The 22,575-nt window shown below is 32.3% G+C and overlaps 1 protein-coding gene across 3 annotated transcripts in view; it reads right to left on the bottom strand.

The window, feature by feature from the left end:
* The window catches only part of FSTL5 (follistatin like 5), a 768,518-nt gene that overhangs the window by 98,516 nt on the left and 647,427 nt on the right, over positions 1-22,575 (bottom strand). For 2 of the 3 annotated variants that reach the window (XM_019441101.2, XM_053901159.1), the window contains exons 11-12: positions 9,544-9,570; positions 143-261 (exon numbers count right to left, since the gene is read on the bottom strand). In XM_019441101.2, the coding sequence (XP_019296646.2) occupies positions 143-261; positions 9,544-9,570 (146 nt within the window). The remainder of the gene's footprint in view (positions 1-142; positions 262-9,543; positions 9,571-22,575) is intronic. The other variant, XM_053901160.1, reaches the window with a different exon arrangement.

Here is a 22,575-nt window from a genome sequence, read left to right as displayed (position 1 = left end):
AGAATATCAGCCTGTCTCACAGTTTTAATATTTTCCTCCCCAAACTTCTCATACACGCATGGATTTCATTGTGTTTCCAAAATATAATTCTACTTAACAAATCTGCTGCATAAAACTGCATAGGAAGTTTTTAAATACTTGCCTGAAATCCAAGGAGCTTTTCACTAGGCTTAATGTGCCTCTGAAATTCACATTCTATGGGTTGTATCACTTTGATTCCATCTTCATAAAAAACATAGAACATGTTCCCAATTCCCAGACCTTAGGAATAAAAACACATTCAAAAGTTCAAAATAAAATTATCAGAAATCTTTACAACCAAAACTCAGCGTTCCTCCCAGTACTGGCAGGAGATCGATTTGTAAAGTTGTATAATGTTAATAAAGCAAACCATATGAATCCTTTACCTTATACCAAAGCAACTTTGTGATATTATGCAACATTCTTTATGGTCTCTAATCTGCAATTCAGTGATTTCTTTAGTATAATTCAATAAATGTTTCACATAGAAATGGAAATTATAAACTCTTTGACATATAGATTATGTCTGACACCTTCCCCACTTAATAGGTGTTGATTAAAAAATAAAAATAGTTTTTGAAGAATTATATTTATTGTATATAATTATTAGAGTTCCCTAGGGAAAATAAAATTTCATTCTTTGTAGAAGTTTTGTTTACATAAAGACTTTTAGAAAGAAAAAGACCAAGTCTTCCAGATTGGAGAAAATATATTTTTTCCTAAAGTAATTTTTGTAAATATAATCATATATGAGGCCTTAGATTTCAGTTTTTACACTGGCCAAGTTTGGGATCCATTTCCATACTTTAAAACTTGTATTAATTTACGCTCTTAGGAAAATTTCAGTAAATGATTGAAATCATACTTTTAATTTATTCACACCACAGATTTGGGTATTTGATATCTCAGAAATTCATCTCACTTTACTGATCCATTCCTGATAGGTGCAGGATGCTACAAATCAGACACCGGGAATGTGGGTAAGGTTAACTGATGCCTGCATGTGGGAGGCTTTCACATACTCCTGCACACCTGTTCTCTGTTTCCTCTGCTTCTGCTTTGTTCCAACATGGCCAGTCCTTAGCACATATAGTTCTTTTTCTTCTGATCTTCACCTGAATAGCTCCCTCTCTGGCTGTACTATTTTGCACAATTGTATGTATTCAATCTAACTATAGCATGCACAATTCAATGATAGCATGACCTCTTTAAAAGATAAGTAATGATATTCAAATCTCAGTAGTTTGAAAAGCCAAACCATTATTGTTTTAAATGTTTAAATTCTAAAAATATTTATAAAGAAAAAAATTTATTTAAATACAAAAAAATTTCCCCAAGCATCATTTCATTTTGATTGATAACACCTGCAAGGTTTTTTAAGTCAAGCCTAAGGATCATAATAAAAGTGTATTGATTCATAAAAATATTTGTTTATTCAACTTAAGCCACATTTATTCTTATCTAATATGTTCCTAGTTAATAAAAGGATCACCAATTTTGTCCATCCAGCCACATATCCATCTATTCTTATGATTTAGAGGAAAATATATTCAAGTACGATTATAACTTTATTGGTGTTTATACATAGTGGTTATAATTTTCTTTTAACACATGAAATCATTTCTATATAGTACAGTTATGCATTTTAAGTGACTCCAGATAATTTTCACACATCTTATTGCTTTATAAATATTTCATAGTACTCCTATTTTAAAATGATGCAATCTTTATCAGTTATTATGTATTATAATTCCAGAGAGCACTACAGTATGTTGGAATATTTCTGAACAGTAGCAAAAGTAGCAAAAACTAAATTCAAGTCGTATTTTTCATAGAATTTAATTCATAAATTTTCATAAAATTTAATTTTTTCATGATTTCTAATAATTTTAATTTAAACTTAATATTTTTCAGAAAATAAAATTTAGTAGTTGTCAGCTCTTATTTATAATTATGTTTATACACAGATGAATATAAATTCTATGCCCAAAGGATAAAACTTTTAAAAAGTTTGATTTTATGCCAAAACAATTGATTCATATCAGCAAGCTTCCATGTAAGCATTAACATAGGATTGACGTGAACTACATGTTGGTGACTATCAATTTTTTTGGTTGTTGAAACTTGTAAACATAATAATGTAGTCATGTGGTGTCTAATTTTTAGTTGTGTCAGTTAACTATGTTTCATGATTATTATAAAGCTCCCAAAATGTTTAATGACTATGACTCTCCCTTCCTTCAGCTACTGCAAAATTCTGGTCCAGAATCAGGAATTTGAATGTGTTTGAATATGAAAAATACTCTAAGTCCAGAGTGCAAAGTTTCATGAAATCTTTCTGCCCTGACTCAAATGGAATCTTTCAATCTTTCTGCCCTGACTCAAATGGAATCTTTCATTATGTCATTTACCATATTCTGTATACAATGCAGTCAGTGGAATTTTGCTGAATTGTTTCTAAGAACAATTGATGAAGTTTCTAAGATGTATTTTCCTCTAAAACCCACTTAATCCATCCAAATCACTTGTTCAAATCTCAAGTCTATTTTCTTACTTTTTAAAATATAAATAACACATTCAGTGTTGTTACAAAAACAGCTGCTTCCCAGGTTACAAACTATTGAAGAAATACAGATTTCATTATGCAAAGTTTAGTTTGTTCTTGAATTTTTTATTTTCAATGGAAATATAACTTTTCAGTGTTTATGAATAGTAATGCCAGCAAAATACCATATATGTTAGCTAAAATAATAATTATAAAACGAGTAGTTTTTAATCACTCTCCTGCTATCAATTAAAATTTTATGTATACCTTTAGAGCCATCTATGAGTTACTCTTCTCTACACTCACAAGAGATGTGTTTTCCTTTTTCTTTTTCTGGTTAGAGAAATATTTTAAACTAAGTTTTCTGTAGGTTTTAGCAGCAGAATTTATGATCTGAATATGTGATACAGATGTGTTTATTTTTAAATTTACTGCTATAATATTATACATATAAACACTTATTATGATTATACTGGGCACAGAATAATAAAAAATACCCAATAATGGAGATGTTGGTAGTTAAAGACACAGATTTGCATTTAGAGCATTCATTAGCTTTATTTATAAAGAAAATAATAATATATTTGTGTATGTTCACTATAATTATTAAGTTGTCATGACCAAACTTCTTTTTGTTGTTGTTGTTTAGATGAGAGACAGTAACAAAGAGAGATAAACTCCATTTTCTGGGTTCACACATTTCAAAGATCAATCATGGCAATAGAGCTAAGTGTTGTACCATGGGAAAGTTACTCAGACTATGTGAGAAATTCTCTATCTCAAGCTTGGAGATAAGTATTATACTTATGTCATACAGCTATTATAAGAATTAGATTAAATGGAGAATGTAAAACATTTAGCAGTGACTGGTGCATGGTAAATTTTGAAAAAAAAAATGGTACTGTTGCTATTTTTATGACTGACATTACCTCTTCTTTTAAAAATTAGTAGAAAAAAATTGTAAAATGGTATATAACCAGATTTTGATTTCTGTTCTCATGTTTTCATCAAATCTACACTGTGAAATATACTGCTACATTTCAGTTTTCTATGTTATCAAATTCTATGGATCCATGAGCCTGCTAAAACTCAACTGCATTTTCTAGTAGGAATTCTTGAAGTTGATCCTTTCAGGGGGTCTACAAATTCAAAACTATTTTCATAATGATACTTAGGTGTCATTTGCATTTTTCTCTTCCATTCTCACACATTAGATTCTTCCAAATATAGAGGGTAGTTTTCAAGGGGCTACATGACATGTGATATAATGAGTGATATCACAACAATTCAACGCAGAAGCAGAATATATGAATCCAGCATCTTCTATTGAGCCAGACATGAAAAGAATTTGCAAAATGCAAAACGTGAATCTCTTCATTTTTCTAATGTAGCTTTAAAAATATAGCTTTAAAACAGTTTTAGTTATGGGTACATATAAGGAGTTTATTATGGTTTATTTCAATAAATTAATAAATAAACATCTTTTACTTTTCTCAGTTTTAATTTCTAGTATGGTGAATATAAGTGGATAGTAGTAACCCCATAAAATCAAGCTTTTGAGTTCTCAATAATATTGAAGAGAGCAAAGGGGTTCTGAGTCTGAAAAAAAGTTTAATAACCATTTAGGTTTCAATTACAATTCTTTCTTCATGAATGCGTTGTATTGCAGTATATTACAAAAGTTCCTGGCTTCAGTAAAAGCTTCACCACTCTAGTCACAGTAAAGATTTGCAATATGTGCAGCCTGTTGTTTCTTTTTTCATCCCCTGGTGAAGACAGACACATGTACTTTGTCTTTTCCAGGTCGATTGTTAATCTAATGGAGTATAGAGGCTCTAGAAAGTGATCCATAATTTGTTTGTTCCTTGTGAGCTTTCTTTTTGCTTTGTTTTTCTTTCTATACAGAGAAAGGACGTAAGCAAGAATTACTTGCAGTCTTGTAAAAAGGAAGTATTTCCTAGAGGAATTTCTAGTCAATACTGCACCTTTAAATACATGAAATAGACTGAGAAAAAAGTGGATATAATGCACATTGCTGTCTCTTGAGGCTATCTGCTGAAGAATAACCATGTACCAAGATAATATAATTGGATCATTTCTTATATATAGCGTATATGTTACGTAATTTATATCAACAATAAAATGTGGATAATTTGTAATTATTGGATGGATAACGATGGCAAAAGATAGTAATAAAAGCTATTTTGTGGTGATGTTTGTCGTTCTCTGTTTAAATTGCCACTGCTTTAACATTCAAATTATAGTCAAGAGCAAATTATAATCATATGATGCAGTGATTTGGTAACCAATCAAAAGATAATTCAATAAGTTTTAGTGTTATAAAGTCCTTCATTGGTTGATATTATTATTTTCACCTTATAAAGATGCTGAGCTTATTTTTTTTGAAATATAGAAAAAAATATCTTTTTTAGCTAAAGAAAAATATAAGCAAGAATAGATAGATAGTCCATATTGCATGTCTCACCTTGAATAACTTAGCAGGGAAAGGTTTTGGTTCACGAATGTTCCCGTTTTATATCTTTGTCTCTGGAGTTAAAAACTTTTTCACACTCAAAGCTCCTCCCCTCCTCCCCTGCACGTACATGCACTCTCTCTTTCTCTCTCAAAATAAATAAGTAATGAAAACTTACTTTCATTCTCGCTAGAAAGTTTTTTGCAAGTGGTCATGCTCTTTACTGGGCACTGGGCACTATTAATTCAGCAAGTGGGTACTATTTGATTGGTCAGAGTGACATTATGTAAAACCAGTCCTTTTGAGTCAGTATACCATTTCCTGAACTTCCAAAGATATGCTGAAAAAGCTGAATACAAATCTGCATGATTAATATCATATTTAATGATTAACATAGCAAAGGTTATAATAGAGTATTTTTGTCATATAATTAATATTAGTTGGAATTATGTATATCTTTGTATATACACCCATGAGTATGTATGTATATATATACACATTTAGCATACATAAATATGTATATGTATATACACATACATCTGCAAATGGATATCTCTTGTCAGATCACAATTGTGATGTGAAAACTTTTTAATGAAATAATTTAAAATACACAAAAGGCCAGGTTGATGTTAGTATTTAAAGCAAGGGTAGAACTGGCTAATGAAAATATCGAGAGCTTGATCATGGTTTAATTGGCATCGTGTACTGACCGTTAGAAGGCATGGTCTCTACCTCTCCACAATGCTGTAACTTTCTAAGTTTCATGAATTTAGAATTTTATGCTCTGAAAATCCTTTTTAATTTTAAATAACTTCTCAATATTACTGTGAGGCAGCAATCTGGTCTTGAGAACCTTAGCATTTTTTTTTCTCTAAAAATATATGAGAAGCTTATGGAACTCACAAAGTTGGTATATATTAGTCTATATTTTTCAAACTCCCTTACAATGCATAGTAGTTAGGCCAATGAAACAAGAATAATTTCAGGCTGAAGAAGTTAAAAACTGACCTGTTTGCCATATCTCTTTTTCCCCAGTTTGGTGACATTACAGATCACAAGGCTTTGTGATCAGATCATGGTGTAACATGTAAGCTTTTTGTAAGATTTCCCTGCAACTTTCTATTTGTATCTTGTGTCGGTAGGTGTTAATTATATTGATTTGTTTCAATCATTTCCATATTGTTGTTTGAGTAGATTCATAAATATTTACAAAGATTAGAAGGGACAATCTTTAATAACATAGAAGTTATATTTTTGACTTTCAAATCATTAGATGTCATGTAAATCCACTATATCCCAAAGTAGCCTTTATTCAATATTGATCCTATAGATATTCATCAAAATAATTCCATGTTCTAACAAATTTAGGAAATGCTATCCTACATAACGAACCACCTTACATCTGTGTTAGGCGCTTGAAATTAGCATATTTAAAAGTTAAGATTAATTCATCAGTGAATAAAATGGCTTAATTTCCTTTAATTCAGCGCTTATACAAACCAAAACACATATTATTAAGTTAGACCATATAATATATTCCTAAATTGTTGTTTACAAACAAATATTAATATACAATTTATTAGATTACATTTTATTACAAGATCATAAAAATGTTGTGGAAGAAAACCAGTCGATCTTTTAATGTGTATTTTCAAATCACATCATAAAGTCAGTTATCAACAAGAATGACTTAGACTTTAACTTACTAGATTGAAATTTTCTTTAGGGAAAATATTCCAGTCTTTATATTTCCAGTATTTTCAAAGTGCTTTACATTTAATAGGCTCTTTAAAATATTTGTCATTAAATGAGGTGGATATTTCCTCTCTTAATAATGTCTTCCTGCACTCCTGCAAGCCACAATGATGGCTAGAAAAGGAGTGGAAGAACCCATAGAAGTAGAGGACGCTGTGCTTCAAGCTTAAATATCTGTGTAATTAGTATGATAATACACATTAAATTCAGTAAAATCAATTCAGATTACAAAACCCTGGCTAAGCTAGATTCTGATGTTAATGTTTAAAAAAGTAATTTTTCAGTTATAAAATTTTATAGTTTTAATACTTGCCTAGAAGTAAAATGACATTATGAGAGGTTTATCATTTTTAACTCTTTTCAATATTAATCTTAAAATGCCAGAAACTGGAATTCCCCAGCTGGTTTTCTCTTGGGTAAATTTCTCTTGGCCACGACAATGACACAAGCATACAAACAAGGAGCATTACTACATGTGGAAATAAAAATGGCTCTCAGAGTTATGTAGTTCATATTTGTTATTTTTGATCCTTTAAAAATAAAAGTAGAAAAATTAATTTGGAAGCTTCAGTTGGCTGTTACTTTAATTACTTTTTATGAAATAATTGTACGTACTGTTAGTATTCAGTGATTTCTCAAGCTGGCCACCATTACTATTATTATATGCAATCATTTCTAATTGTAATGCCTTGCCAATAACTGCAGCATTGTAAAAAATAATTTACAGATGACTATGAATCTAAATCAGGCATATTGTTTTCTCAAATATACTATGTTAAATCTTGTTTATTCTAAGAAACAACAAAGGACTCTGATGATAATTGCACATGAAATAAAAGATTTTAAAAACTTTACCCAAAGACATTTACTTATACAGGTCTTCAAATTATCTGCGAAATAGACTAAATGGCTATTACTCCTCAAGATATATTCTCTGTCAAACAAAGTTATGAAAAGTAAGCAAATCACTGGTTGATGGAAAATAATTATTGAGAGTATACATTTTAAAAAACTAACAGAGGAAAATTTTAAATAGATAAAAATGGTTTCATATAATGAATCTCAGGGTCATTTTAATTAATCTGGAGGTCTCCTATAATTTTAAGGGTAGCCTGAAAAATATCATATTATTATTCATATTCAAATCATAAAATAATCATGTTCACGATTGTTATCATAGTCAAATTATAAGAAAGCATTGTTTCACATACTTTGAGGGCATTCATATATCACAAATTTGCAAGCGGAGTGACAACTGTATTTCAAGCAATATGTTAGAAAATCTGGCTCAGAGAAGTAAAATAATACATCCAGTTTTTACCAGCAATTAACCAGCAAAAGTCAGATCTGTGCTACCTGATCTCTGACTACTTAAGTTTTGTTCCTTGCATTTCGATAACATGAAATTAATTTTTAAAATTTCAGGAGATATATTATATGATCTCAAGAGGGAAGAGAATATAAAGAAATGTTTAACAGACATGTTAACGCTAGTTTCAACAATGATTACATTTGTATGTTCAGCTGTGAACTACCTAAGTGGAATAAAATGAGAAGGTATAGTTACACTAGAACCTCTTCAGAAAACCAGACTTTGGGGGCGCCTGGGTGGCTCAGTTGGTTGAGTGCCGACTTCGGCTCAGGTCACGATCTCGCGGTCCGTGAGTTTGAGCCCCGCATCGGGCCCCTGTGCTGACAGCTCAGAGCCCGGAGCCTGTTTCGGATTCTGTGTCTCTCTCTCTCTGACCCTCCCCCATTCATGCTCTATCTCTCTCTGTCTCAAAAATAAATAAACGTTAAAAAAAAAAAAAAAAAAAAAAAAGAAAACCAGACTTTGAAGAAGCCCATACAAAAGATTTGAGAAGCAACAAATACCAACAGGGGGGGGGAAATGGTGGTATGCCTCATCATTGAGAACAAAACTGAGATGCTTCAATTCTCAAATTACTTGAAGCTTATGAGACACAGCCCTCGCAGGTGGCAATGACTCCAATTCATTTAGGAAGCCCATTATAATGAGGGAAGAAAAAGTTTGTATAGGATCAAGTGTGAGGCAATATTTTGGTCATTGCTTACCAGAACTCTAATGATGACTTACTACATTTTTCTCCTAAGAATTTAAGTGAAGCACATGAGTACCTGGCCAAATGCATTCTCCCTGGTTTTTATGAATAAGAAAAATAATAACAATAATAAATGGAAGTGGAAACTGCTTATTCAGTATAGACTATGTTTAAGGAACTGGTAATAACCCTACTGAGTATTAACAACTATCCTTATATTTGAGATGAGAAAATTGGGACATTAAGGGGCCCTCGATTATATGGTAGTGGAATCTAGATTTGAATCTAGATCCTTCAAGTTTATCATCCATTTTCTTAAATAATTTATTACATTTCCTTGATAAGGTAATAGTTTTTATAATTTTTCTTTTTCTAATCGAAATCAGGGTTTATTATGGAAGTTAATGTTTAAGTTTGCCTTTATTTTTTGACATAATTTTAAACTCTTAAAATCATTTCAATATATTATAATGTACCTCTCTGGTTATATAGGGATAATAAATCAAGCTGATGAAGAGTAATAAATATTTTAATGGTAACAGTTTCACAAAATAATATTGATTTATAGTCAAATGAAAATATTGAGTCAACATAAAAATGAATAAGGTCATTACTAAAACATAGTCAACAAATCTACTAAAAATTAAACAAAATAATCACAATATAAAAATAATGGAATTTAGTACCTTCTTCTCTCCATAATATGTTAGCTACTGCAGCATGTTAAAAAGAAAAAGGAGAGAAAGAAAAATAAGTAAATAGAGGTTCAATTGCATACTAATATAAATAACTATTAAAGAGGTCACAATCTCTAAGATAGAACATGTACATAAAAGTGATGTTGAATTCAACAAACTACTTCGAATTAACAAAACAGTAAAATGCTGGTACTAGCTAATAATGCTCTTTTCATTTATTGAAATTGTCGATTCTTCTTTGTAATAAAGATGTTGCTAATAAACAAAAAACATTTTATGCATCACTGGAAAGAATGGGATAGTTAGGTTAATGTTATTGAAATACATCTTTAGAACAAATATTGGTAGTTAAAACTATTTACTAAAGACAGTATAGTTAAAAGTTGCTAACTGAAAAAAAATGTATTTTAAAAATTCTCAATAATCACAATATGTAATATAACTACATAATATGCAATATTCCTGAGCAAGAAGAATTCTTGTAATTAAAGGTTTTGAACATAGCAGTAGCCTATTTTTAAGTAGCCTGCTTTCACTTTTTAAACCAAACAGAATTAAATACAGTAAAACCTTGGTTTGCAAGCATAATTCGTTCCACAAACATGCTTGTAATTCAAAGCACTTTTATATCAAAACAAATTTCAAGACCCATTGACTCATCTGCGATCATGTGACTTTCAGCATTGCATAATATTCATATTGCAAAACATTGCTCATTTATCAAGTTAAAATGTGTTAGAAATGTTTGCTCGTCTTGGAGAACACTGACAGAACAAGTTACTGGTAACCCAAGGTTTTACTGTATTTCTAACTATATCTTACTTAGTTCAGTGCACAATAATGGTTCAGATTAAATTGTTTTTGGAAAATAGTTTTATTAAATATTATACCGAGATTAAATCAATAGAGTTAAAATATTGAGATAGAAATAATGAAATAAATACCAATTAGAAATATTCTCAGAGAAATGTCTGCCTCCATTACCAATTCAATGTTGCCCAAATTTTATGCTTTCTAAGCAAAATAAGATGTCAAAAGAAAGTGTGACTGATGTAAAATCTCATGCACAATTAAATATTCCCTGAATATTTTAGCCATATTAAAGCACTTTTTTTTTTTAACGGAAGCCCTTTATGAATGCAGCAGAGCCAACACGGTAGTCCAGCACTCTTAGACAGATGCTGACGGCCCAAGTCATCCAGTTTTCAAAACCTGCTGTATTTTTTAAAAATAAATTTGTGTAAAGTAAGCTTTTTTTTGTAATTCTTGGCATTTTAAATTCTTTATGATTATTTATCCAAATCTGAATGCATGCTATATGCTTCCCTTCAGGACATTTTGTGGTGCTATTCTTGTTGTCTACAGTGTTCTTGAAATGAATATGAAAATGATAGATCCTATTTGTGAGGAGAGGACACAGACCTCAGTTACCAGCAGTTAACCTCGGTCTGGAAGTAGATGATCCTGCTCCGGAAGTACCATCAGAATATCAGTGGTAGTCTCAGTGTCTATCTATGTCATTCACCTCACTTCCTCTCATCACATAGGCATTCTATCATCTCACATCATCGCAAGAAGAAGGATGGCGAGTGTGGTGCAAACAGATATTTTAAGAGAGAGACAGATAGGGAGAAACCACATTTCCACAACTTTTGTTACAGTACATCATTAAAATTATTTTGTTATTATTGCTAACCTTTTGGTGTGCCTGATTTCTAAATTAAATTTTATCATAGGTATGTACAGATAAGAAAACACAGTGCACCTAGGGTACAGTGCTATAAGGGGTTTCAGGCATCTGCTGGAGGTCTTGAAACATATCCCCTCCATAAGAGAGAACTAACTACTGTATTCAGAGAAATTTAAGTAACTGAGTCTATTTGAAGCACAAAAGAAGATGAGGCCGGAGAATTTTTCCATGAGTAGATGAACAAAGTCTTTTGTACACCATGCAGCAGATAATAAATTTTCTTCTGTAGGCTCAGGCAAGGCTGAGCCATGATTAGACTTATCTTTGTATGGGTGGGGTTTTTTTGTTTGTTTATTAAAAAAAGGGGGGGTGACTAGACACATTTCCTCCTATCTCCATTCATTCTCTCAGTGAGTACTGACTGAGTGCCTAGCATGTGTCAGACATTGTGTTCAGTGATATAGGACACAAATTAGAACAGGCCTAGTCTCTCTGTTAATAGAGCTGATGTTCTAATTGAGAAAAAAAAATTAAATTACAGATTTAATGTGTTATAAAAGAGAAGAACATTGCTGTGAATGCTTTCAACAGGTGGATTAATCATAGTGAAATATTGAAGGTGTAGTATACAAGATAAATAAAAGTGAACCGAGTGAGTATTTAAGGGTAGGTTTTCCAGATACTGGAAAAAGCCTGCACAAATTCTAGTGGTATACCAAAGTACTGCTATTTTAAAGGGCTAAGGACAGATATTTTTTAAAATAGGAAATCATTTATAAGAAAGTACCAAAAATACATGGTTTGTGATATTAACATCAAACAAGGCAAAATTCAAGGCACTGCATGCTGAACCTAAAATTATGTAAACTAAAAACATACAATTAAAATATAAAGCAAAAGCTATTAAGATTGGATACAAAATTGATAAATCCACAATTATATTCTATTTCTATAACTCTTCACTTGCAGTGTTTGAAAAATTAAGAGAAAAAGACAAAGTTTCAATAATATAATTATTAAAACTGAATTAGTATTTTTATAATAACTATCATACTATACAAACTGAATGTTGTATTATACAAACAGAAGTATTTTTTTCAGGCTTTCTGGAAAATATTTTCAAGAGTGCTCACAAACTAAACTAGAAAATAAAAAGTCTCTGTTTTGTAGATATATTCCAGTCAGCATAAATCATTTAGATATTTTCAGACAATAATAAAGAAAATATGATAATCTATGAGAGGTGTTTAAATATATTTTATTTTATTTTATTTCAGAGAAAGAGAGAGAGAGAGCACATGAGTGGGGGAGAGGAGCAGAGAGGCAAAGGGAGATAGAGAATCTTAAGCAGAATCCATGCTCATCACAGAGCCCAACACAGGGATTGATCCCACAACCCTGGGATCATGACCTGAGCTGAAATCAAGAGTTGGATGCTCAACCGACTGGGCCATCCAGGTGCCCTGAAAATCTATGAGAGGTGTTTAAACACACAAAATTCTTCAATAAATTATTACTTTTTAAAAAATCAAATATAATTACAATTCATATAAGACAACAAAGATGAGTATTCGATATATGGACCCAAAGAGTTTTGGCCAAAACGTAATACATAGACTTAATTGATTCATTATTGAGCCAGAGAGGGGGAAGAGAGAGAGAGAGAAAGCAGAATTGGAAGCAGAAGCAGGAGGAAGAAAAAAGGAAGAGAAATATGGAGACAAGGAAGAAAGTAGGAATGACTATAGTTATGATTTTAAAATATGGTAGAATTTTTTTGTAGTTTCAAGTTTTTAATTAAATTCTAGTAGTTAATATAATAGTGTAATATTAGTTTCAGGAGCGCAATTTGGTGATTCATCACTTTAATGTAGAATTTCTTGCTAATAAATTTGATAATCTGGATTTCACTTAAAAAAAAATCCAAGGAGGGGCGCCTGAGTGGCTCAGTCGGTTGGGCGTCTGACTTCGGCTCAGGTCATGATCTCGCGGTCCGTGAGTTTGAGCCCCGCATCGGGCTCTGGGCTGACAGCTCAGAGCCTGGAGCCTGTTTCGGATTCTGTGTCTCCCTCTCTCTCTGACCCTCCCCTGCTCATGCTCTGTCTCTCTCTGTCTCAAAAATAAATAAAACACTAATAAAAATTTAAAAAAAAAATCCAAGGAAATATAAATATCCAAACTGAAAATGAAGAAAAATATGGAATAAAAATAACCGTGGTACTAACATGAAACATTTTTTTAAAGTTTTTATTTACTTGTTTTGAGAGAGACAGAGACAGCGAAAGTGGGAGAGATCAGAGAGAGGGAGAGAGAGAATCCCAAGCAGGCTCCACACTGCCAGTGCAGGTCTCAAACCCATGAAGCTATGATATTATGACCTGAGGCAAAACCAAGAGTCAGACGCTTAACAGACTGAGCCACCCAGGCACCCAAAATTGCAATATTTTTAAATATTTATTTGTTTATTTTGAGAAAGAGAGAGAGAGTGGGGGAGGGGCAGAGAGAGGAAGAGAGAATCCAAAGCAGGCTCTGCACTGTCAGCGCAGAACCCCACACCCCATGCGACCACGTGAACTGTGAGATCATGACCTGAGCTGAAATTAAGAGTTGGACACTCAACCAACTGAGCTACTCAGGGGTCCCTTAAATGTTTTTAGAGTATTAACCAAGATGGAAACATTTCATTTATTTTATAAAGTCAGCAAAAGAGATACCAATATCTGATAATGGTAACAAAGCAAAGGGAATTATAGGACAATTTCACTAATGACAAAAAATTATTTATAAAATGCAATCAAAACTAATAAGGATATTAAAAATTTGATCATAAGTGAGCCTGGGTGGCTCAGTCAGTTCGGCATCTGACTTCAGCTCAGGTTCATGATCCCGTGGCTCATGAGTTCAAGCCCCGCACTGAGCTCTGTGCTGACAGCTCAGAACCTGGAACCTGCTTTGGATTCTGTGTCTCCCCTCTCTCTCTGCCCCTTCCCTCACTCACAATCTCTCTTTCTCAAAAATAAACATTAAAAATTTTAAAAAACAAATAAAAATAAATTAAAGTTTGATCATAGACAGGAATCCTCTTGGAATGAAAGACTATATTGGTAGGTATTTATTTAAGAAATTAATTAATTTAATGTAATATATTAGTAATATAAAGTGAGAATAATTAATGCAATATAACTAAATAAATATAATCTGATAGAGTGTGCCACCTATTACCAAGTATAGTCTAAATACTCTTAGTGACTGAGCAAACTATATATAGGGGGTATTACACTAAGTGAAATAAGTCAGACAAAGAAAAACAAATACCACATGATTTCACTGACACGTAAAATCTAAAACATAAACAAAAACAAACAGATACATAACTACAGATAAGAAGATAACAAGATAAAGATGATTAAGAAGTGAAAACGTCCACTTATAAAATAAGTCACAGAGATGAAAAGTACAGAACAAGGAATATAGTCAATAATATTGCAAAAATGTTTTATGGTGACCACATTACTCGTGATGAATGAGCATTGATGTATAGAGTGTCAAATCAATATGTTATATACCTGAAACTAATATAATATTGTACATTAATTATACTTCAATAAAATAAAAAAAAAGGAGAATGTAAATACAATAGAATTAACTAAATTGCTATTATCTATACTTAATAAAAAAGAAAATTAGACATATTTTATATTAATAAAAATTTAACAAAATATCAGGATAACAAGTTGAGAGTCTAAATAGTGATTTGTAATTTTCATTAGAAATTAGTTTTTTTGTGAATTCATTAGACAATTCATTAAGTCAAGAAACAAATATAAATTGCATTAGTAGTGCAAATTAGAGAATTAAATAATCAAAATTTGAAGATAAAATTAATCCCAAAACATTGAATTCAAAGTACACATAAAGTTAGCAAGATGATTCAATTTGGTGACAAGACACAAGATAAATAACCCAAAACCTATGCTATGGAAGAATTAGAAAACACAAAAGAGAGGTGCCTGGGTGGCTCAGTAGGTTAAGCATCTGATTCTCGATTTTGGCTCAGGTCATAATCTCACGGTTCATGAGTTTGAGCCCTGCATCTGGCTCTGCACTGATGAGGGGAACCTGCTTACGATTTTCTCTCTCTTCCTTTCTCTGCCTCTCCCCCACTCTCTCTCTCTCAAAATAAATAAACTTTAAAAAAAGAAAATGCAAAAGAGATCTTTTTACAATAGCCCAAAGCATAACATATCAATGAATCACTAAATTCTACACCTGAAATTAATATTACACTGTACGTTAGTTAACTGGAATTTAAATAAAAACTCAATGACTTATTAAAATATAAAAAGTATAGCAAATCAAGTGTAACCTTCACTAAAGATATGCTAGATGTAAAGCTATATTATTCTTAATTCAAGAGAATGAATGTTTATAGATAGAATTTATTCTGCAATTACTTAATTTAAAATTTGCATATATTGGTATTGTGTATTTAGAACATATTCCATGTTATTGTATCAAGTTGGAATGCACATTAAATTAAAAAAATACTTTAAACTCAATTACAGGGATATAATAACCAAGTCTCTTTTCCCTAGATGTCTTTTCATTATTTTTCTGATCTTTATATAAATGTGCATGAATTGGGGGTGTTTCTGATACTATCAGTAAATATGCAACATATAAAAATAATTTTAAATCCTCTATATTAATCTATCATATGTCTACCCTAGACTTCAAATATATAAGGTTTTAATCATTATACACTATTCATTCATATGGATTTCTTCCTTTAAAAAACACTATTGCTCATTATTCAATAATCCTAACTTAGTACATAGACCAGAAGCTAATTTAAGTTATAAGGTTCAGTAAGTATCATTGACTTAGTCAAAAAGATGCATGTATGTATACATTGATACGCATATGTGTGTGTGTATGTGTGCATGGATGTGTTTTCACTGTGATGACCATCCTTCTATGTAGTTACTCCATTAGTATGCATTCCTACAAGAGGTATGGGGATATTTAAAGCCATTGACGCATGCTGTCAGGTTAATTGCCAGATGGCTGTTATCAGCACCAAATGCAGTCTATGCAAGTATTCACCCCTCCACACTCAAGGAAGACTAAGACTGTATGTATGTGTATGTGTACATATGCACAAGCTCACCAAATATGAATATATGTTATATGATACATGTGTATATATAACATATGTATGTTATATATAATATATAATACTTTGATTATAAGCTATATTGAGTATGTTTGCAAATATTTAAGAAAATTTTCTTCTATTTATGCCTTTAACCTATTATTTCTATTGGGATGTTACTTTTCTATGTTTTATATTTTAACAGCTGCATGCATATTGGAATGGCTTTGTTTTTCCATATTAATTTCTTTTTCACACAATAAAAACAGCTACCTATAGTAAATGCAGGCTTGATCATGCCATTTATTTGCTTAAAAACATAATGCATATTCGTGTGTGTGTGAATGTGTGCATGTGTGTGTGTGTGTGTGTGTGTGCATGTGTGTGTACTCAAAGTCCTTAGCATAGCACACAAGGTCATCCATGACATGCTTGTATCATATTAAACTCACATTCCAAACATCAAGTCATTTTAAATTTCTTCATTTTTACCCATATGTTAAATATGACAGTAATACCCTTACCAGAATTCTTCACTTAATTTGCCCCTAGTTCTCTTTTAAACCATCTTTTTTTTTTCCCTGTAGAACCAACAGTCTGGGCTTAATTTTTTGTTCCTGTATTTATAGAATCCTATAAAACATCTAATGCATCCCTTAATATAGCATAAGTAAATTTCTGTTCTGAAATATTTTATTTATAATTGAACAAAAAACCCTCAAAGTTACAGACACCAAGCAATTAAACACTTATTCATAACTTAAATGAAATGCAAAACTCTTTCTGAAGATAGCATATGTCTTATAATGAAAATGTGGTTCAATGGAAGAGATGCTTGAACACTAGTAACAGAATCATTTATTAATGCCTTTTTAAAATTTTTTTAAGTTTATTTATTTTGAGAGAGAGAGAAAGCACAAGTGGAGGAGGGACAGAGAGAGGGGAGAGAATGAGAATCCCAAGCAAGCTCTGCACCGTCAGCACCGTGCCTGACGCTAATCCACAAACCGTGAGATCATAACCTGAGCTTATTTGGATGCTTCACTTATTTGGAGCTTATTTGGATGCTTATTTGGATGCTTAACTGACTGAGCCACCCAGGTGCCCCAATGCCTTTTTTAAATAAATTGCCTCATTTTATATTAGCGACTTGCAATTATTTTCAAAGTGATGGATCTCATATTAAATATGCTACCTGTTTGTGGAAATATGTGTGGGAGATTTGAATATTATATAAGTAATAGTAATAAGGTGATTAACTACATAGCAGCATATCATAGTACTAAACAGCTAATTTTGCTTGGCTACTCATATGTAAACTGGTTGGCTTTTCATTAAATAAGTTTTTGTTCGTCTTTGTCTTTGAAAGTGTAAGGTTTTCATCAGTGGAAAACATATTTTTATAAACTGCATTTACGGAAAGATAGTATTTTAGTTAGATGTCTTATTGACTGCTTCTCCTTTTGCATTTAAGAAATTGACTTAACTTCAGAAGGCAAACGAAAAAGGGTAACGTTAAAAGAAAATGTAGATAAAAATTTAATGTATCTAAAAATGTATAGTTAGTATTATGGTAAGCTGGAATTTCTTTGAAAGTGCATATGGAGAATGAAATGAGACATTTAAAATATACTATTTTTAGGAAGGAAAGCTATGTAAGATATGTCAAGTACATTGCCTGCCATGTGCCAAATTCAAAGCCACTTTTAAGTAAAACTGTCACTTGCTGGGCACTGATTGAAGATGATTCTCCCCACTGACTACACAGCTTCCCAACCTAGTGTCTCACATTAACTAAGTAGGCTATATAGTGTCCAACTTACATTGGGGAATATGACTCAGAAACTGGCCAGGAATCTATGGTCTTAATTTATATAAGCTGATGAAATGAGATGATCAGATTCTTTTCAGGACTAATTTGAATCAAGAAATCATGTTAAAAAACGAAGAACACAGAGAACCAGAATTATAAGAATGCAGAGCAAAAGGCACCATTATGTAGATTCAGAGCCCCTGATAATTTGTGAGACTGAAGAGAACTCAGAGTGGGACTCTCCCATGGGAGAGGAAGAGAGTCAGCAGGTGTCTAGGATATCAGTTTCTGGATTTTGAATATGGATACATCCCTCATTGCTTCACATTGCCAGTTTAACAATCACATCACTTAAAATAACCTATACTTAACCAAATAGAACTTACTCTGGCAACCAAGTAGTCTGATTGAAACCAAGGCAATGTAAGAACTGTTCCCCTGTCAAAAGATTAAAGCCACAACACAAAACAAATAAAAACTATATTCATATTTCTAGGGCACATGGCTGGCTCAGTCAGAAGAGCCTGTGACTCTTGATCTCGAGGTCCTGAGTTCGAGCCCCAAGTTGGATGTAGAGATTACTTAGATAAATAAATAAATACACTTAACAACAACAAAAAAACTATATCCATCTTTCCTTCCAATGCCAAATCAAGTAAGCTTATATCTGTAGTAGTTAACACATGATGTGTTAAAAAATTATCTCAGACTTAGTGGCTTAAAACAACAACAACAACAACAACAACAACAACAACACATTTATGGTATCTGTGGTGGAGACTTGTCTAAGAGAGTTCTGATTTGGGATATCTCATGAGGCTCCAGTCATCTGAAAGCTTGACTTAGATTGGAAGATCCACTTCTGGGTGGCTCACTTACATGGCTGGCAATTTTGTGCTAGCTGTTGGCAGAAAGCCTCAGTTCACCACTTATGCGACTCTCCCCAAGGCTACTTACATGTCCTCACATACTGACAGTTGGCTTCCTCCAACTGAGTGAGTGATCCAAGAGAGCAAGGCAGAAGCCCAAATGCCCTTTTTGAACTGGCTCCAGAAATTATATACTTCCACCTCCACCCTACTCTATATGTGATAGAGAACTGATCTATTTCAATGGAAAATTATATAAGGGTGTGTATAACAGCAGAGGAGGATCATTAGGACCATCTCAGATACCACACAATGTTAGTGTAACAGGCTGCTTGCTAACAAACATAACTTCAAGAAAAATTTTCTAGCTAACATCCTCCCATCCAGACTGCCAACACCTGAGCTTCTCTTAAGAGAAATTCTAAGCCCACCATTGTCAGGAAGTGACTTGATTTTGATAATTCTTCACACAAATTATTGATCGTCATATTTACTTGATAAACAAGAAACAATGACATTATTAAACAATTGTGGTGATTAGCTATGGGTATGTATGGGAAAATCTTTGCCTTCTAACTTACTTATATACCCTACCATTTCAAGTATATGGCAAGCAAAGTTACTTCCTCTTTTGCTTTAACTTTCTCACCTAGAAAATATACCAAATGGTTAATTAGAGAATTACAAAATAAAATAAAGTGATTATAATATTTGTTAAATATCACATGGCACATAATGAATTGTTCAATAGATCTTGATTATATAGTTGTATATATACAATAAATGTATTTATATATATCCCATATCTCCTAGGTAAAACTCGAGATAATCATACCTATAGAAATTAAATTAATAGAAATGCTGCCAAAACAAAACCTTGCATAAAAGCATATCCTAGCGTATCATTAGGACTATCAGAGAGTCTCTCTTATTATCATCTGAGAAAACAAATTAATTAGAGAAATAGACTATTTGCATATTAATTAACCTTATGCATAGGAAACAATGAAAGATGGTAGACTTTAAAGCTATTGCAATGCAGAATAATTTTTATAGAGTATTATTTCTATCACTTTTATCACTTCTCTCATATATTGAACTTTTCACTATTTGATATTTAAATATCTGTTTAGTATAATTATATTCATATGTTAACACACAAATATAATTATATTTAAATATAGAGTAAGTAAAATAAGAGATATGGAATCTTTGAAGGAAATTGACTACTTTAAAAACATTATTTATCAATAAAATAAAGATTTTAGGTAAATATTTCATGAGATTAATTAAAATTATAATTACAACCCTCAAATACATTAAATATCTTGATATTTATGAATTCTGGGTAAATGCTTAGTTTATAATTCAGTTAAAATTGCTCATCTTTAAAGATATTATAAACAGATTAGTAGCAGTGCAATAAAAGGCATCAGACACCCAAATGAATAACCACTGTAGTAGGCCATAAATTTAGCACCTGAAATTTCCAGTAGTCACAAAACAAAAAGGAAAAAAAAATATTGGACTTTACACTATCTGAGAAAGTGTTCATGTAGAAAATGACATAATGTCTCATAAAACAACAGAGGGTAAATTAACATAAATTAACAGGGGGTTACTTCTTCTTAGAACAGATTTCTAGGGGTACCTGGATGGCTCAAGTGGTTGAGTTCAAGTCTGACTCTTGGTTTCTGCTCAGATCATGATCTCACTGTTCATGGGTTCCATCGCTGCATCGGGCTCTGAGCTTACAGTACAGAGCCTGCTTGGGATTCTCTGTCTCCCTCTCTCTCTGCCCCTCCCCCAATAAAGAAAAAAAGAACAGACTTCTATAGAAATTGAATGAAACAAGAAAAATTAGATATTATAAAGATTTTAGGAAAATTCCATGAGCTAAAATTTTAAATTGCTTACAACAGTGATTGGCACATACTCAGACACACACGTGTATGCACACACACCACAGATATGTTTATATGCATATGTACATATATATTTTTCTCTAAACATATCTTTAAAGATAGCAACTTTATATTGTGTCTCAAATGTGAAGCAACTTGCAGTAATAATTAGCATATATATTGCTTTTTAATAAGGAGAAATAATATGATGTTTGTGTGTACACAGTGTTGAGAAACACATTATTTCACATACTCCTTCTGTGCTGTCAGTTCAGAGCCTGGAGCCTGCTTCAGATTCTGTGTCTCCTTCTCTGCCCCTCCCCCACTCACACTCTGTCTCTCTCTATCAAAAAATGAATGAACGTTAAAAAAAAGACATTCTTGGTTTATATACACAATGGAGTACTACATGGCAATGAGAAAGAATGAAATATGGCCCTTTGTAGCAACGTGGACGGAACTAGAGAGTATGATGCTAAGTGAAATAAGCCATACAGAGAAAGACAGATACCATATGTTTTCACTCTTATGTGGATCCTGAGAAACTTAACAGAAACCCATGGGGGAGGGGAAGAAAAAAAAAAAAGAGGTTAGAGTGGGAGAGAGCCAAAGCATAAGAGACTGTTAAAAACTGAGAACAAACTGAGGGTTGATGGGGGGTGGGAGGGAGGGGAGGGTGGGTGATGGGTATTGAGGAGGGCACCTTTTGGGATGAGCACTGGGTGTTGTATGGAAACCAATTTGACAATAAATTTCATATATTAAAAAAAAAAAAAGACATTCTTTGTCAAAGACCAAATATTAAAAACCTTAGCAGGCCAATGACAAGTTCTGAAATAAACTCAAATTTGTCTCTTACAATACCTTCAAGTATTTTAAGTCTTTTTGTAAATTCTTTTAATGTTTATTTATTTTTGAGAGAGAAAGAGAGACAGAGCATGAGTGGGGGAGGGACAGAGAGAGAGAGAGGGAGACACAGAATCCCAAGCAGGCTCCAGGCTTTGAGCTGTCAGCACAGAGCCTGATGGGAGGCTTGAACCTGCCGACCATGAGATCATGACCTGAGCTGAAGTTGGAGGTTTAACCTACTGAGCCACCCAGACACCCGTGAAATGTTGATTAAAGTGAATTTCATATTGTTTGGATTTTCTCATAGACACAATCGGCACCAGGCTTAGCACTCTGTTACAAAATTAAAATGTGATATTTTCAATCTGTTACATTCCCATTCTATAACAATAAGGTCACATGTAGTGGCACCGAAAGGATGACTAACTCTAGAACTGAATTCATTTTCCCCAAAGTATTTTAAATGTATCTTAGCTTTTGTACAATTTCATAGTAGAGAACCCAGATATCAGCATTATGAGGTAGGAATTTTGATATAAAAATATTAATTGGGAAATTAGACACTAACAATAACTTTTATAAAATAATTTCAGCTTAATCTTGGAAATGTGTGTGATATTAAGTTAAAAAGTATCTTGGGACACCTGAGTGGCTCAGTGGGTTAAGCACAGGACTCTTGGTTTGGCTCAAGTGATGATCTCATGGTTTGTTAGTTCTACCCCCACATCAGGCTTCTCGCT

This window comes from Panthera pardus, unplaced genomic scaffold, assembly GCF_024362965.1.
Source record: "Panthera pardus isolate Hobbes unplaced genomic scaffold, ASM2436296v1 HiC_scaffold_13, whole genome shotgun sequence".
In the NCBI taxonomy this organism is placed as follows: Eukaryota; Metazoa; Chordata; class Mammalia; order Carnivora; family Felidae; genus Panthera; species Panthera pardus.
The sequence above is the reverse complement of the archived record's forward strand: the minus strand, read 5'-3'. Positions and strand labels throughout refer to the sequence as shown.